This window comes from Streptopelia decaocto (genome assembly GCF_964273445.1).
Source record: "Streptopelia decaocto genome assembly, chromosome: 1".
In the NCBI taxonomy this organism is placed as follows: domain Eukaryota; kingdom Metazoa; phylum Chordata; class Aves; order Columbiformes; family Columbidae; genus Streptopelia; species Streptopelia decaocto.
In genome coordinates, this window is record NC_138663.1 from 179,334,521 (window position 1) to 179,353,517 (window position 18,997).

An 18,997-nucleotide genomic window follows, 5' to 3' on the forward strand; every position below is an offset into this window, starting at 1 on the left:
CAGATGCTTCCATCTTAGAAACTGGTGCCTAATACATCTGGTTGGCCAGGAACGGCTCAGTCTCTCTAAGGTTCACCAGGTTTGTACTTTTCCATTCAAACCACAAACCTTTCCTCCTGGTATAGCTTCACCCACAGGCCACAAACATGAAACCCCTTTCAAGTTTCACAAACCTCACGCAGGAAAAAAGGTTGGTTGTAAATCATATCCCTGTTCTTACACTGTATGAGTGCAAAAAAACCCACCAACCATAAAGCAAAAAGGCATCTTCAAACTTTGTCCTTAATTTACCCTTTTGCTATTCATCTATTCAAAAATGTGTTCGCTGGTCACTGTTGCCTTGCTTCACCCTTCCTGGCGAGGGAAGAATCAGCTCCTTGGGCATTTCACAGCCCGGTGCATCTGTTCACAGTGGCACAAGCAAACAGACCTGTATCTCAGCTGCACAGCATCCCAGATGTACCACACTCCCAGCAAATGGGGAACCCAAACACCTTCCCCGCCACTTCATAGCCCCGTGCATGGGGCTGGCAGGACCCCCAGCAGGCACAGGGTTTCTTCCATCCCGCAATGAGAGATTTCCATTATTAGTAGGAAAAATCTGACACATCTTACTTCAGCTCCCTGTGAAGTAAGATTTTAGGACCAAATTTCTTAGAATTTTGTTGGTCCTAAAATACCAAGGAAGAGGGAGAAGTATACATGCCTGGATATGCTTTCATTTGGAAGTAGTAATGTAGATTGGTAAATTGTACTAATAAACTACTTACACCTGTAATCCCTTGTAGCAATACACACTTGCTCATTACAACTTGTTGTAGTACTAATAACATCAAAATTTTAACTTCAGTAAGACAATACGTTTGTTTGTTTGTTTGTTTTTCTAAAAACAAAGAGAAACATTATTCACATGTGACTTCCATGGTAAATGACAAGATGATGGCCAACTTAAGAATATTTTTTTTTAACATGAGCCTTCCCTGCATATTTCAGCTTTAGTAATCTAAAATGCACAGAAATGTCCCTTTTATTTTCTTTCACATTTATCTAAATTAGGCTTGGCTATATCTAGCCAATGCTACTTTAAAGCTCTCCCATACACTATGGCTGTTTCATGAATTAAGACTCTTTCTTTAAATTAGAAATGCAATTTAAACGAGGTTAAAGGAGCAAAAATGTACTTTCTTTCCTGATAAGTCATGCGGCATCCTCTCTTCATTAAAAAATAAAAATAGCTATGCAAACCATCTGATGGGATCCCTTTAAAGTAATGTGAGAACACTATTAAAGCAATGCCAGAATTTCAACATCACGTTAAGTTAATAGACTCTATGAAAAACTTTGCAGAGCAATTTGTCCCTGAGATAACTGAATTTAAATCACGGGAATTATAGTATTATAAGAATTAATTTAATCTTGTTATACTTGGCTCAATTACTAAAAGTGTCACTTTTACTTAGTATTGGTATTTGTGGATTTACTGACTTATTTGCTACTATCAGAAGAATTCATCATCTTAGAGAAGTGAACAGACAATTCTCTGCTGTGTTTCTCATAGCTATCTCTCTTCCTTCTATGCTTTCTCTATAGATCAAATATTTATCTTCTTAAATCTGTCAGTTTGCAAGGTTCCCTATTGAGAGTATGTGCTTTCAGCATGTGCTGGAAGTGAAATAAATGGGACAAACTGTGTGCTTAAAAGTAAGCCTGTACCTCACTGTCTTGGCCACAAAAATGCTCTGTGATTTTCAGCACTGCACCCACGCACTCTTGTGAAAACTGATGTTTTGGGGTTTTTTTTTGCTATGACAACAATATTTGTCTCAGCATTCTTTAGCTCATCTTCGAAGTAGATCAGGACCATGCTGACAAATCCATCTTATTTATTCACAATGACCACGAGGCTGCATTTATATTCCCCCACCACTACATGCACATCTTGTTGCTTCTTCCTTTCACTTGTGCAAGCAATTAAAAGTTCCCTGGGATAAGTCTGTCTCTTTCTCTTTCGTCTAGTAAGGAGGGTATTTTTTGTTAAAAATATATGTTTTAATTTTTCATCGAACCTGCACCATGATAGACTACAAGAAGAAAAATGGTCAAAATAGGAATTTTGTCGGGGGTCAAGACCCCCGGCATGGGTCCGGGCCTACGGCGACGGAGGAAGAAATGTCACCAATTCAATGTGAATTATAGACATGCTTCCTTTATTGACACGAGCCACTGGCTTTTATAACAATTCTATTAATTATGCCTACTTGTCAAACACCGATTTGATAGCATACGTAATGAGCACATCCCAACATACATAATGAATCCATCCCCTTGAGTCCATCCCCTTCTGTGGCCCCCCCTGGTATGTGAGTTCCCTCGTTATCTCGGAGCTGCCTCCTGGTACTTGTTTATCCAGGCCTTTCTCAGGAGCTGCCTCCTGAGACTGTGAGACTTGTTTGTGCAGGCCTTTCCCAGGCAATACCTTCTCACCCACCCTTGCTCAGCTCATGCTAACTGAGGCCTACTCATGCTAACTAGAAGAGATCCTCTCCGTAGAGAGGGTCTCATGCCCTTTCTCTCTTGGCCATTCTCCAACAGAATTTTACATATTGATCTGCTGTAACTGGAAAGCTCCTAAATATTGTATTTGGTAGAACACATAAAAAGGAAAAAGGAATGGCTCCATCTCAGTGCCAAGTTGCTGGGTGGGCTAAATTCTTTCAATTTTCCACACAAATAATTTTGCCATCTCTTTTCTCCTTTTTAAGAGTCAGGATGGAGGCAAATCTCTTTTCCCCTACCCCAATTTTGGTATCATAAACCTTTAGTCATTTAGTGTTTCTTTAAATAAAATGTTTACTCTTGTTCTGAGCATTTCAGAAAATATATTTATTAATTTGTGCATTTTTTAAAGTATGACATTAGTAACCCTTATGCTTTACTATTTATTTCTCTTTCTCTTTTAGAATAAATGTTGATCCAAAAAAGTTGCATCTGCAAGGTCTGAAGGAATTCAAATAAGCAGATACTTAAGTCCAAGCCAGGCTTCCCAAAGTCTGTAACCACAAATGCAAAACTCCACCAGAGGTATTAGGCTCGTAAGTAAAAATGAGGTGAAGATACATCTTGTGTTTAATTGGTTCAGTTCTTGTATTATGAAGTGAAAGTTTTGAAAAGGACGAACTCGGGAATTACTGATCCATCACACAAACTTAAATTCTCCCCCAAATAACAATAAACGGTTCGTAAGTACTTAGAAGAAAATAGGGGAGGGGTGTGAAATACACTAATTTTTCAAGAGCAAATAATGTTAAACAAATCAGGCCTGTGGATAGGACAGACACCATGTACTTTGTGACTTATGCAACTTATGTCACTTGTGTGACATTTTCCTCGGAAACCATTCAGGTGAAAGACTGCCTGGCGCTCACAGATCCAATGACACACCATCAGGAGGAAGCCCTGCTCCATGTATGAGCTGGAAGGATGTTTCAATATCCTCGTTAATGGTCAGGATGATCGACCAAGGAGCGTGTTCATCATGCCTGGACAAACCCAGGCTGATGTTATTTAAGGTGAGGCCTCAGCTGGAGCATGGTGCCCGATGTCAAGCAAGGCACAGGCAGCACCTTCAGAAGTGTGAGCTGAGAAGTCAGTGATGAGAATGAAATCAGGCTGGTTTAAGGTAGAAACGGGTGACAAAAACCTCCAAATGCCCCAAAAGTTATCACCGAAGAAGCAAGCAATGGGTTCTCTGTATTCATGGGGGATCAGATGAAGGTTGTAGGACAGCAGATTTATATCGTTCACTAACTACATCCTCTAGGAAGGATATAAAGCTCTGGTCATAAGGGTTTGAACAGGCAATGCCTGTTGAGGGCGGTTTTGATACAGTTGGTGTTGCCTTGGGCCAAGAGATTGGAGTCAATGACTCTTTCCAAAGCTATTTTGTCTAAAACCATCCATGGCAAGCTAGAATGCCTTAAATCTGGTTCAGCAGTATCCTTAAGCAAAAGTATTAGTACATGCCCTCAGCCAGGGGCACTGGTGGAGATCTTTAGTGACATTTAGCAGCAGTTTAAGAAATCGCCACCTGCAGCCATTTGTGCTTTCACATCATCTTTCTGCTGACTTTCAGGGTACCTGTTGTAACTACAGAGGCAGGTCAGGGTGGCCAAAGGGGTGGGATGACAAACACATCCCACGCAGATGTCTCTGAATTAAGTCCATAAGGGAAAACACACTTTGGCGCCATTAGCCCCTGATGGTGCCACCCAGGAGGAGGCACTGAGGTGGTCACTGGCGCCATTAGCCCCTGATGATGCCACCCAGGAGGAGGCACTGAGGTGGTCACTGGCGCCATTAGCCCCTGATGATGCCACCCAGGAGGAGGCACTGAGGTGGTCACTGGCGCCATTAGCCCCTGATGGTGCCACCCAGGAGGAGGCACTGAGATGGTCACCCATGCCAGCAGAACCAGCAGGAGATGCTGAGACTAGGTGGGGGGAAAACGGGGGAGGGGAAATAAAACTGGTGGGAGGGCAGTCCACAGCTCTGCTGCTTCTCCAGTAAAACACTTTTTCCCAAAGCTTTATTCTCACTGCGATTTCTTTCTTCATAAAGCTCTTTGTTTAGAAAATAGACAAATGTCTGCTAGGTGCATAAATAATTTCCCCCTTGTGAAATCCGGAGCTCCAGGGAACTGTTTAAAAGCATCATGTCTCTTACAGGTATGTGCAGAAGCAGCTATTAGAGTAAGAAGAGGAGTAATAATGATGAAGAGAGAAAGCACATGGTAGAGAAAGTCTATGAACAAAAACTGTAGGCTAAAAACTTTCTCAGCTGCCACATGTGAGACAGTCCCAAGCAACAGACACTGTAAAGTGAGAGAAATGCAGAATTTCTACAATAGTTTGGATGCTCTCACAGACAGAAAATAGTCAGTTTCAAGGCAGCTATCAGGATTTTGCATATAAATGTTACTGAAAAAACGTACCTTTATTTTTAAAATGTTTTTCTTAACTCATTCTGTTACTTCAGTTCTACCTGAAGGGTTACCAGATTGAGGAGTATGTGTGTTTTGTTCTACTTTTAATACATTTATAATTTTGATGACCTACTGTGGGTTGCTACTACCTGTCTGTCTGGCAGGAACTACACAACTACCATGTTGAGGAAATCCTACCTTCACATGTTATACAAAATTATTTAACAGGAAAAAAAAGAGGTCAACTAGCATGTTTACAATGAAGAGAATGAAGAATGACATTTCCTTGAAGAATTTACTCAAATGAGGCTTGTATACTGGGTGCCAAGAAAAGGAGGAAGTTTCATGTTTGCATAAATTGATGAAAATTAGTGTATACTCTTTATGTGATATATGCTAAAGGCAATGCTGGTGGAAAATACAGACAACCGTAAAAATCTTATCCTTTTAATGTCTTTCTACTTCAAATGAAGGGGAAAAAAAAGTGAAAGTTCCTTCTCCTTCCCCCAGGAAGGGAAATACTTGGGGAGGTTGGGGATTTCTTGTGAATGTCTGAATTTGTATGTTTCAGTGTGTCAAATATATCCAAAATATTTTGCTTAGAAAAGGCAGGCATGTGTTACTATTTTCAACGTGCTTCATGTAAAAAAAAAAGTCAATAATGAAACATTCGCTTTGTTGATCCAGTTTTCACTGAGTCATTAAGGGCAGGGAACACAAGAAGCAGCGGGAGATAAGGCATCTTTGAACACAGCAGATAGAACAGACTACTGAGAAATTAAACCCCCAATGTCTAGACTAAGTGGAAAAACTTGAAAAGAAAAAAAAAAAATCAAAACCAAAACAAACGACAAAATAACCAACATGACTTGGAACAAAATAAAAAAATCCGAACGAATTGAAACCAACCCCCAGGCTGTGTTGGTGTTTTGATGCAGTTTGGGAGACCAGCTAGAAGAATCACTGTCTGTTCCCAAGCCAGTTGCTAGGACTTGGCTCCAGTGAGCTCTTCTCCCAGCCCAACGTCCCCATCTTCTCAAGGGGACAGTTGGTCACTCCTTGTTTTAGCAGGCAGCTCCTCTACCCCTTCGCTAATGAGGCTTATCCTTGCCTTGGGCCTGACTTCAGTTCCCTTGCTCCTCTGTAAACGTGGAAGCAAGCTCCTGAATAATAATATTAAAAAATGCTGTGATTCTGACATCTATCCTCAAATTCCATGTCAGCTTTGACAGTTTTATACAGGTTTCATTTAGACCTAGCAGTGTCGGAGCAGCGGTTGATGTCTGTCCTCCTTATCCAACAAGCCCTTGAAATGTACCTTCAGCCTAAGTAGGCTGTTGTAATCTTCTGGGGCCTATAGTAGCTTTCCACTTATGGAAATCAAGCTTTGAACTCCAGGGGATGAAATGAGGTGAATGTAATTGCGTGTCTAGTCACAGGTATAAGATTCAGGGCACAAGAAACAGCAAATGGGGCTGCAGACATGGGAAGCATCTCTCTGAATTTCAGGGCAAAATATTACGTATAGTGCTTGAGCTGAAGAAGTAACTTCAAGTTGCCTAAAGCTCTTGTCTATGAGTTTTCAGTTTTTGTGGCTCAGCAAGCAAGGAAATGCAGGGTGCTAGCATGACATATATTTAATGGCAGCCCATTTTTTGCCACAAAGCCCCAGTGTGGCCAAGGCTAAAGAGGCTAAATGTTGAGAGGTATAAACAACCATCATGTGAGATCTTCCGATACATCATGAGGAAAGGAGAGGAGCTGACTAATAGTACTCTGACACTCATTCTTAGTGTGAAGCCCTTTATAGTATGACATTCCTCAGCAGTATCTCACACTCAGGAGACAAGGGGAAGGAGACCAGACATCCTTGGACAACTCTTGCTCATCACTGGCTTGTGAAAGCCACCTTCCAAAATGCAAAATACATTTTGTTTGCTTCCTTCTGAGGTTACACTCTTACCATCAAAGCAGTCCATCAACAGACCACTGATAAACTTATTATCAGCAAAAACAGTTCCTGTTTCTACTGCTGAAAGAAATGTAGCAATTTCAGTTCCTCAAATGAGCTGTGCCACCGTGGTGCTTCTTTGGGCCTGACTTGCAGGTACACCATCTTAACTTAATGGCATTTTTCTATAGGCTTAGTTAAATGCATAGGTAAGACTTCACCTTTTATTTGGCAATAGTGCTACTGTTTGTAAATTGCTGATGTATTTTGTGAAAGCTAGAGCTCAGGTACAAAAAAGCTCTAAAACACAAAGAAAACAAATATATAATGAAAACCTATTATAAATACAAATGAAATTCTTATTTCTTCTGAAATCCAACTCCTTTTCTGATCACAGAATCACAAAATGTCAGGGATTGGAAGGGACCTCAAAAGATCATTCAGTCCAATCCCCGTGCCGGAGCAGGAGCACCCAGATGGGGTTACACAGGAAGGTGTCCAGGCGGGTTTTGAGTGTCTGCAGAGAAGGAGACTCATGTGACTGATGTTCACACTTATCACGTAGGTGATCCAGACATTACTTTTGGTGATCAAGCATGACAGCTGCAAATTCAGAAGAGCAGGCTGGAATGAAAAGGCATACAGAAGAACTGGAGTGAAGACCACTATTATTTCGGACAGTGCCTGAGCTGTATTTTCTCGCTTTCTCCTCTAGTCCTACTCTTTCACATCTCCCGCTATTCTGCAACAATGGGGAGGAACAAATGAGTGAAAATGCTAAGTTTGTAGGAGATAAAACATTCACTTGAAGAGACGTAATACTGTGGGTACATGTTCAAGGGTATGCTGGTAAGCAGTAAACTGAGAAGACTGAACTATACACACTGTGTATTAATAAAAGGTGTGATGGAGGTTAGAGAAATCCTGCTACTCCCTAAGGCAGCTGTGGTGGCCCTGGAAATGAAAGGCACCCCGCGTCAGATGTGGCCTATACATCCACACCATCTTCTCCACAATGGCACCTGCTTGTACGTGTGGAGCCACCCATCACCTCTGTGGCGGAAAGAGGCTGCCCAAAGGGGCTTAAAATGTGTGGTATCGCACTCTCACAGCCTTGGTGCGGGGTCAGAGGGCAGCCCCAGGACCTTGACCTCGACGCCTCCTGCCCGCTGGCGGCGCTCAGCTCGGAGCAGAGCGGTGCGAGAAGCAGCGCTGCGCGCACCCCTCGGGGCGCCCCGGGACACTCAGCCGGGACCGCCGGGGCCGCAGACCCCGCTCTCCTCCCCCGCACCACGGGCCGGGCCGGGGGAGACGGCTGGGGGCACAACCCCGGCGGGGCCTGAGCGGCTCCCGGCGCACCGAAGGGGGCTTCCCCCCACCGCGCCGCGGGGAGCATCCTCGCCCGCCGGCCTCGCCGCGCCGCCGACAGCCGAAGCGGCTGTAAACCCGCTTACGGCCAAGGCGATTTGCTCGTAATCCGCTGGGTTTCCCGGGGGCGGGAGCGGAGAAGGCGGGTGTGCACGTCGTCCGGGGAGCCCCCGGGGCGGTGCCGCGGGCGGGCAGGGGGCGGCGGGGGCGGGCTCGGCGCCGTGCACCGGAGGGCACGGCGGCGGTGGCGATGTGAGCGGCGCGGCAGCTGCAGGCCGGCTCCCCCGGGAGCCGGGGCTGAGCCCGGTGGCTGTGGGAGGGAGGAGAGCCGGGCGAGGAGGGAGGAGGGGGCCTGGACGAGGCCGGGGGAGAAAAAGGGAGGAGCAGGGCCGGGGGTGAGGGAGGAGGACGAGCGGCGCTGGGGAAGCACTGTCAGCCGGAGTAGCGGCAGGAGGGAGCGCAGCCCGGCGGGACCCGCTCCGCTGCCCGTGGGCGCTCTCCTCGCGGGGGCAGGGGACCTGCTGCGGGGGGATGGAAGAGCATGGGTACCCTTGCTATAGCGCCCGCAGCCCCGCCTGGGAGGAACTGGTAGGTACATGCGTGCCTTGCAGTTGCATAGGCATTTCCTACCCTTTTTCCTGCCTGTATTGTTCAGCCGGGGGGTCGGGCTGTCATCTTTATTGGTGCCCCTCTCCCCCCCGCCCCTTCCCTTCTCCCGACCCCGCTCCGCACCGGAGCCTGCCCGCCGGCTCTCGTCCTCTCCCCGCGGGGTGGGAGCCTTTCGCCCCCGCCGTGTCCGGCCATTTGCTGGCGGGCTCGTCCCTCTGGGGAAGGGGGAGTTCATTGCCCTTTCTGAGTTTCACTGCCCGGGTGGAAAGCCTAGGATTAGCACCGAGAGCCTTGCCTTCAACTTTGCCGGGGGGGGGGCTGGATGTTGATACCGTTAAACGCTCTTAGCAGAGCAAAAGCAACGTGTCCGGTGTTGGGAGGTGGTTTCCAGAAAGAGACACTTTTTTTCCCCTTCTTGTGTAGCCAGGCTGAGAATCACCCCCGTCACGGCGCAGTGGCAAAGCGGGCCAGGGCCGGGGTACCCCGCTGCTTTGTGGGGTGCGTGGGAGCTGGGTGCCTTTCAGCGGCTAGGAAGGGAGAGGGTTGTTTAAACTGGCCAGGAGGGAAGCTGCGGTTCGGTGGCTTTGCTGTTTGTTTAAGCAGCTCGGGGACCCTCCTTCCAAAGCAGAGGAAATAGAGTCACCAGCATCGCCAGCAGGTGATAAAATCAGATTTCCCTTTTCAGGGCCGTCTGGTGCTGCCGCTAGGCTTTCCTCCATTGTGCAAACACACACACACATCAGGCAGGGCTAAAAATAGACTTCGGGTAGCTGCTTGGGAGATTTCACGCTATCTGAGAGGTCAAGGCTAGGCTGTCTCTGGCCCTGAACCTGGTGAGGCGATGCGAAGCACAGAGCCACGTCATTGCCAAGCTCCCCTTTAGATGGCTGTGCCATGTTTTGCCAACTCCTTGTGTTGATCTAGGGCCCCTGGGTTTTACTTGTAAAGCCAGTTTTAAAGAGCAGCTGGGAGAGAGCTCTTGTTTGGGTGGCTGGGTCTCCCTGTTCCTGGGACAGCGGCAGCCCAGCCCTGGAGATACCCACAGTGAACTAAGTTCACCTTCTTCCCTGTTAAGATTTGTAACCCTCCCAAATACATTTTTATTAGCCCCATTTTTGTTGTGAACATCCCATTTCAGTGCCCTCTGCAGTCCTCAAGCCCTGAAGCTGCTGCTGGAGATGCAGCTGCGATAGGGAAAACAGCTGTATGCGTGTTCCAGTAACATGGAGCTGACACCAAAAGGATCAGGCAAGGGAAACCCGAGATTTTTGCCTGGAGAGATGAAGACATCATGAGAGGAAGGCGGGGAAGCTGATTCCCGCAAACGCATTATCCTGTTAAACAGTGCCATTTAAATTGGCTGCCGGCATCCAAAACTCAGCTGAAACTCTGGAGGCAGATGGATCGCAGCCCCTCTGCTTGGAAATGTGGAGACCTGGCTGAAGTATCCAAACCCATTTCCTTCTGTGTGCAGGGCTCAGATAAACAAGGAACACATATCTTCTTTTTTTTTTTTTTCTTCTTTTTTTCCCCCTCCATCTCCCCCTCCCCCATTAAGGGACAGGATTTGGGTCACGTCTGTCATTTCATTGCTGCATTTGTTGAAGAGTACAGACATGAATGCATTTTTAAGGTTAACCCCTGCACTGATTTCCTTTACAAGACTCTAATTTCAGCAAAACTACTCAATCCTTTACCTGGTAACCTGCTTGTAAAATAAATAGTCTCCGTGGCAGAAGCCACATTGTTCTTCTTTGTATCTACTCATTAGCAGGCTTTTTATTACAATGGGGGCAAAGGGAGATTCAAGTGAAGAACTGCATGATGAGGGGAAAAAAAAAGCACCCAGACCTCTTCCTCCCTCTTCAAACACTGAAAAAGAGCCGCAGGATAGGGGAAACTATTTCTTGCAGGTTTTGAATCTGTACAAGTTAATTATCTATGCAAATGGTCAGAAGTCATTGAGAAGTGCTGTTCCGATGGCTGTTTGGAGAAATAACTGATAACTGGCATCAAATGGAGCCACAACTTCTCCTTTGACTTTCAGGGTTGGACTTGTTCGTGTGCAGCTTCTAATTTCTATAAAATCCTTTCTTTAATTCACATATCACTTTTGAATGGAAAACCTCTTCCTCACTCCAGTAAGATCTGCATTAGGCCCTCTGTGATGGAGCTAAGTAAAAGTAACAGAAAATGTAAAGCTCATCCTGCATTCTTCCAAGAGAGATTCGGTGGCTTTGTACTCAAAATATACATAATATATGTCTTGCAAAGTTCTAGACCTGACTTTCATAATTTGTATGAGACTTGAGTCTTGACTTTACCTTTCCCTTGAAATGCATAGATGGGTCCTAACACATTTGCAAACTGACTCTTTATTTTGGTGAGCTCGACAGTTTGACACCTTTTCACTCTGAAGCATTCAGCACGTTTTTTGTAACCTACAGGTAGTAACTCTTTTTAACTGCGATATGCATACATTTTGTTATATTTTGACTTCCACTTTGGTAAGTAAGGAAGGCAAAAAGTGTTATCATCACTAACTTGATCTGCAGAAGGAGTTCAGACAGGCAGACCTGAAATTAATTTCCTCAGTCTGAAGAGCCCAGTTAAAAACTATAGTTATCATTAACCACCAGAATTAGGAAAGATTCAATAAAGTCTTTTAAACATGATGAATAATGCATTGTTAACCTGTCACACATACCACTGTTCATCCAGATCCCTTCAGAACAACTTTTTGAGGTGGAGGAAGAAAAAGTGTTACCCTTCAGTTTATAAATGCCAAAGTGACCTGGAGAAAAAGAGGTAAATATGCCTGTTACAAAGGGATCGATATTAGAGCTGGAATCATTTATGTTCCTGGTATCAAATAGTGCGTTAATCTGCATTATAATCTCCAGCTCAGATAGAGTGCTTGTGTATTTGGAGTTTTTTCTACATTGCATATGCGTTTTGGTGACACATATTCTATTATTGGGACTGGATGTGGTCGAGTTAAAGCGTTCTCACAGTGCATATATTTACCCAGCACTTTGAGCTTCTTTGAATATAAAGGGTAGATCATCAGCTGATATCAATTGCCATAGCACAAATGATGTCAGCAGAGCTGTTTTTGTATCAGTTGAGCACCTCCCTTTAAATGGAACATTTCTTTACACTTTTCACCAAGCGTCCCTTGTTTCAGTTAGGAAACTTAAGGCAATTACTAAGAAGCGTGAAACTGACTACATTAAATGAAAGACACAGCACACGCAAATACTTTACTTGGGTTTTTTTTTAAAGGCTGCATATAGCCTCAAATTCTTGAAGACCCTGACTTGCAGCAGTCTAGTGGTACCCTTTTGTACCACAGTATCCATAGCCGTATTCACTGAGCTGAAATGTGCTATTCAATATTCCTCACGCTGAATCTGACATCGACCACCTGGGAGAATCTCAGCTGTGAGATGAAGAGATGCAAGTCATGTTGGCAGTCCTTACTGAGGCAAAGTTTCATCATTGTTTTAGGCAGCTTTACCTTGGTAGAGGCTGGAACTGGACCCTGATTATCTATTAACGCCTTTAGAAAGCAGAACATGTGGAAATGGTGATATCTTTAAAGCTGTCTTCATGCATGGACTACGTATATATTTGTAGAAACAAATTTCTATGCTAACATGAATGAATGACTTGGGTACTGTCAGCAATTCGTAACATTTGTTTTGTTTCTCCATTTTGAAGAACTCTGTACATATTAGCTGATTACAGATTTTAGAGCCTGTAATTTTGCAGATTCCACTACATACTTTGCAGAAACCATATTCTCATTGAACCATACTTGTGGGACATTTCCTATCATTTGCAGATTTAGGTCATTACTACTAAAACCTTCACAACATTCAGTGACCTGAGAGAACATAACTAGTACTTCATTTTTAATTTTTTTTTTCATAGCGGTCTGATGTTTATCAAGATATGATGAAAGAGACTCACTTGGAAGTGAAAGGCTGGTGTGTTCCCTCCTTGTAACCCAATCTTTTTGTTTGGGCAGTCAGGAGAGAGGAAGATCACAATGGCGTAGCCCACATGAGGACATGTGATGCCCTCTGTATGGTGCAGAAGCTGGGGCCGATAGTTAAACTCTGAATGAACAGAAGTTGAAGAGTTGTATTTCTTCCCCATTTCACATACAGATAGACTTTTACCAGTTTTTATGTATTTGACATGAAATCTAGTGAAGGAAATACGACGTGTCTGTGCAGGTACCTAAAGAGATGTCCAGCTCCTCTGCTGGCATTGTAATAGCCACTGGACGTCATGGGAATTGTTATATTTAAAACCCAAATTATTAACTTGTTTCTGTTTTTCCATGTAATGTATGATAAAACAAAGCATTTACATCCATTGCTAAGTTTGAATTTATAAATTCATTTGAATTTATAAAATTCAAGATGAGTTTTTAAATTGGCTTGCAGTGTAACCAATTGTAAAAGCTGTTTGAAAACAAACCAGATTAGTGTCTCAGTCTGGAAGACACTGGTGCAGTATGTTTGTTGTTTCAAAACTTCAATGGAAGGCTGTTTTTGGAAATACACTTGAACCACCTACAGTTTTTAGGACTGAGATCTAAATATTTAAGAAACAAGCAACCAGATGATGTTTTATTAAAAACAAACAAGCAAACAAACACCAAAGGTGTAAATTTTGGTTCACCAATAGAATCAACTTCATTATCTCCCTGAGTTCAAATGTAGCAATCTTAAACCATACACTTGAGTAATATGCTGTCTTTGTGTGCCTTTTCCCTCGCTGTCTCATTTCTCCTTTTCAACTGAATTTGGAAAGGTATCCTCTGTGGTTGAAAGGTCTACTTGTAAACAGTTTTGCATGTAACTTCACACAGGATGTGATACGAATACATGGCAGTCACATGCACCGATCTTTTGAATGCTTTTTTAGTATGGGAACAGTTCTAACAGTAACTAGTGTTGTTCAGCTAGCGCCGTTTAAATCAGTTGAATTAAATGGAGTTAGTCTTGCTGGCGTTCTGTTAGCACTAAGTGTTCCTCAAATCACAGTCCCAATTACATATAATACATGTTGGCGTTAATTAGCAAACTCTGTCTTGTCATCCTCTTGCAATGTTCACTTGTCATTCACCTTCAAAAGACTCCAGGAACTGCAGAGAGACAAGTTCTGGTGTAATTTGCTATTCCTGAAATTAATGTGAAGGGGAGGAAAGGAGGATGGAAAGAACAAATGTCCATAAACTTTGCTCTTAACCTATCTTTCTTCCTAGCCGTGACCTAAATTAATTCATTGAGAGCAGTACATACTTGTGCTTGCCCAAATTTGATCCCATGTTTTTGCAAAAGGAAGACTCCCTCAGGTGAGGAGTGAGACAAGACAGAGTCATGCCTTAGTTTCACAATTAACCTGTAATGAAAAGGCACTGTATGAGAACTTCGTCTATTTTGAGATGTGGTATTAATGGCAGGATTTATGCCCTATTATTATTCTAATAGGGAATGTAGGTAATATGATCAAAATTCCTTTAAAATATAACATAATAGAAATGTTGACCATTTAAAAAATCTAACTTAATAGAAGCGATCCTACGTCGAGGAAGGTAGTAGAATCACACTTGAAGTACCTGGTGCAGTAGCACAGAATTAAGCCACAGGAGCTGCAAGGCTTCATGGAAAAATTTCCCCTACTATGAATAAAAGCCCAAATAAAATAAATGGGATACTCCAGAACATACGAAATTAAGATCATGGCAAGGTGTCTGTGGTGTAGGATAGGTTGTACACTATGGGTTTGTTTTTGTTTCTCATGAACTGCTTTGTATTTAGGTACTGCAGCATTATGTTAGCATATTAAGAGATGTCAGTTCCCTTTCTAGAAATATAAATAGAATTGTGGGAATATAGAAGCCACAAGTATTGATTGCTTTCTTATGTTTAATCCGGTCCATGCAGCTAGGAGCTGTGTGTTTTATTTAGTATTGCTGTGATTTAAATGCTTATTTTGAACACTGACTACATACAAGCCACAGTAATTTTGAAGTCCCACAATTCAGAACACGTGGTGACATTTCGAGAGCGTGTGAGCTGCCAGATCTGAGATTAAAAGGGAAAAATGACCCTTTATTTCCCTGAAAGGAAAAGCTTCTATTTTACAAAGGCAGAAACAAGTAGAGTAATAAGAAAATTAAACAAAGAGGAGAAAACAACTGGAAAGCAATGTATGCATTTGCCAAAATTGTCCAGCGCTGGAGGATACCGCGGGATTGCCGCGTTGGAGATGTGGATAAGGAACCCATTGCTTTAGGCACTGTCCATCCAGTCGCCAGAAGAAACCCTGAGCTCCCAAGGGCGGGCGACGCCGTGACCGGACAAAGCGTGGGAAGCCCACCCGTGTTCAGAGCCGGATGGTTGCGCTGTTCTTGTGTGAAACGTTCACAACTTGGCTTTCCGCCGCCACCCGGTTCCATAAGCCAGCCGGTGGGGTTCGCCAGCGGTGCGATCGGGAGACGCTGGGATGCCAGCGGGCGGCTGCCTGCCCGTGCCTCGTCCCGTCCCCCGAAACACGGGGGGCCGCCCGTGCAGGTGCGGGGGGCACCGGGGACCCTTCCCACCCGCCTTCGCCAGTTTCGCCTCTCGGACTCATCATCCCCCGGCACCGCCGCTCACCTTTGGCGGGTCCCCCCGCCCCGAGCCGGCCCGGGCAGCGGGGCGGCACCGCCACCCGCCGCCGCTCGGCGCCCCCTGCAGCCGCCGGCCGCTCGGCTCCCCGGCCGCAGGGGTGCGGGGGGCCGGGCCCGTCCGCCCCGGCTCCGCCCGCCGGCGGGTGGCGGCGCCCCGGCGCCCTGCGAGAGGGCAGCGGCGGCCGCCGTGGCCGAGGCGGGAGCGCGGCCTTTCCCCGTCAGGGGGCGGCGGAAGATGGCGGCCGGGCGGTCCGCTCCGCTCCCCCAGCGCCCGGCTCTGTCCCCGCCGCCTCCGTCTCCTCCCCCCCGCGCCGCCTCTTTCCCCACCCTCCCGCACCGCCTCCTCCTCCCCGGGGAGGGGAGCGGCAGCGGCTGCCCTGGCTGAGCCGGACTCGTGTGCTTTCTCTCGGCAGGAGTCCGGGAAGATGGCCGGGGCCGAGGCCGGGATGAGCGGCGCCGGGATCCCGCAGCAACCCCAGCCCCAACCCCCGGCGGCGGCGGGACCGGCGGACGAGTCGTCGGACAGCGAAGGGGAGCACGAGGGCCCCCAGAAACTCATCCGGAAAGTGTCCACCTCGGGCCAGATCCGCAGCAAGGTAAGGGGGGCAGGAGCCGGCGAGCCCCGCTGCCTCCGGGGCAAGTTTCTCCATCCCCATCCTAGAGCGGGGGCAGCCCGGAGCCGGGGGCGGCCGCTGCATCCCGCCCGCATCCCCGGGAGCGGCGGCGGCGGGAGGGGGGGAGCGGTGAGGCGGCCGTGCCTCTTCCTTCCTTCCCTCTCCCCTCCTCCCCGTCCAGCTGTTGCGTCCACATCTGTCCCCGTCTGGCAGGAAGAGCCCCCCGGGGCGGCGCAGCTCCGCGGGGCCGGAGGGGAAGCCGCCTGCCCCGGCAGCCGCCCTGCCCTGCCTGGCGTCCTGGGTGTGGGGGGAAGCGGCGGGGCTGCCTCCCCTCCGGCTCCTCTTCCTCGGCGGCGGGCACCGCTACCGCGGGGATCCCGCCCTGCCTCACAGCGCGGGGGGGGGCTGCTTCAGCCAGCCCTTCCTCACCAACTTTCCTTTCCCCCCCCTCCCCTGCCCGCTCATCTTCTTCCCCCCCGGCCCCGGGGGGGCGGCCGCCGTGCGCTCCGCGGTGCCACATCGGGCTCCATCCCGTTCGGGAGCGGGAGCGCCGCGGGGGAGGGAACGCGGTTTCCAGTTCGAAAGGCACCTGGCGGGACGGGAGCGAACTGCTCTGCATCCTCCTGGCTGGCGGGGCTGGAGAGGTAAAGCAGCTGTCAAAATGTCAGGTTAATGCAGGGTTTTTTTTTTTTTCTGGCTGAGGTGGTCCTGGTTGAGTTGACTTTTTGATGGATGATGTATTTACATCACTTTTTTTTTTTTTTCCTGTAAAATGCGCTTCAACAAGCATGCATTTAAAAGTACAAAAATAACGAGACCTGACTTACTCTTTGTGTAGAAGGATCCCGTGACTTTCTGCAAAGCGTGGTCCACGTTCCGTGAGGGGGTCTGCACAAAGCCCCATTGGGTGCAGTGACATCAAGATCAATTTTTTTGCTGTTTGACTCCATGCAAGCCCAGGCAGATCACACTTACATTTTGGTTTCTACACAATAGGTCATGTGGTGGTGTTTCCTTTACAGAGCACCCATTAAAGTTATTAAGGGGTTGTTTGTGGAGTCCTGTCAGATTGAGGCCATTCTTCCTTTGAGCTTTTGCTTCACACGCTACATACATTCAAGAGACAGCCACCTTTAAACAGAAAGCATTTGTTGTTAAACAGTAGTATTATCCCATTATGCGAGGTGAAAAGCCATTTTTTCCGGCAGCCTCCTAAATGTGACGTGTCATCCCGTTTTATTGCTAAATGTTAATTTTGCATTTGCAGATATTAGGCCTGACTGAAGGGTTATTATAGTACATAATATACGACTATTGCATCATGTTGAAAACATAGTCCTACACAAACTTTCAGCTTTAATACCACTTCTGTGTGGCGGTCTTCAAAATGTTTTAAAAGTGACAGAATATGATGCTTTATTAGCTGTAGTGGTGTTAAGTGTGTTCAAGGGTTTGCTCTCATGGAGATTGATACTTGTGTAAGGAAAATGTGGATTATGAAGGTTATTGAAGCAGGTTTGTGAGCATGAGATCCCAGCCAATTCTTACCAACTGTTACAGGTTGGTGGGATATTCTGTGTCTGAGGGCTGTGAGTGAATGCAAAGCTGGGATCGCCTGAAGTTCTAAGCAGCTCTACAAGTGATCCTTTTGCTTATCTTAGTTTGTGTCTCAGTTCTATTTCTGTGAATCAGATATATATAGGAAAAACTGACTGCTGACATAATTGGAGTCATAAAGTGCTGCTTTACTGGTTGCAACTTACAACAATATGCAACCCCGAATATAAATATCTTTCTTTCAATTTAATTAAAAGTGATATATCTTTGTTAAAGATGAGACCCATATTAAATAATTCAGTAGCACTTTATTTTATAACTCGCAATGCATTATTTAAAAGTGGCTATATTTAGAACAGACAACTCCCATTTAGTTCAGGGTGTTGTATGTTTGCTGTTGTAGTAGTTGGTGATCAGTGGTTACATGAAACCACTAGAGCAAGGAACATCAGGGAGCTGCTCTTTTACGCAGCTAGTCCCTTTCATTCAAATTAGATTTGTTAAGCTTCACTTACTCCGTGAATGTGTTTGTAAGCTAAGGTTTTAATTAAATGGATTTGGTTTGTCTTACATAAAATAGACTTTTGGAAGAACCCAAAACATGTATATTGCATTTATCATTGATGCCTGTGGGCTGCTGAATGCTCTGTTTTTCTCTAGAGGTTGCTCATATACTTACTTGAAGCATTTCAGCAACGTGGTATTGATTCCTTAGCCCAGAACTGTACCCAAAAGTCTCTGCTGGTAATTGTTTTTATTTTACTTAAGGAAGACGTTATTTTTAGATGTTTCGGTACAGTTGATCATTTGTGAAAGCCACCATATGGTGATACTTTGCTGACAGAATCATTCAGGAGTGGATTTTTTTTTAACGTGTGTATAATAAGATTTAGCAAATGTATGTATGAAAGCAAACCCCTTTTGCTAGCACAAATGTAAGTCTCTAAAGATTTGTAACACCTGTAGTGCTCAAAGGGAGTTTTTAAACTTTGCCTTCTTCCTAAATAAAAACAATTTAATTATTTGACTGAGGCCAGGGGATGAAAAATGGAATGGGAAAGTGAAAGAATACTATATTGGCAGATATAATTACACCGAGTTCATTGCTTGTTTGTGATAAGCTGGTTGTATGCTCACAGTTCTACTTAGAAGTCTTTTGTTCAATTTTGCTGTAACTTGCCCACACTGGAGAGCAACTTCCTCTGCAAACTGCTAACTTGATTTCA

General features: G+C 45.7%; 1 protein-coding gene across 4 annotated transcripts in view; it reads left to right on the plus strand.

The window, feature by feature from the left end:
• Positions 1-8,712: 8,712 nt before the first annotated feature.
• DGKH (diacylglycerol kinase eta) overlaps positions 8,713-18,997 on the plus strand; it is a 172,687-nt gene continuing 162,402 nt past the window's right edge. For all 4 annotated transcript variants that reach the window (XM_082053712.1, XM_082053713.1, XM_082053715.1 and 1 more), the window contains exons 1-2: positions 8,713-8,888; positions 16,014-16,196. In XM_082053712.1, the coding sequence (XP_081909838.1) occupies positions 8,832-8,888; positions 16,014-16,196 (240 nt within the window). In that variant the 5' untranslated portion in view covers positions 8,713-8,831. The remainder of the gene's footprint in view (positions 8,889-16,013; positions 16,197-18,997) is intronic.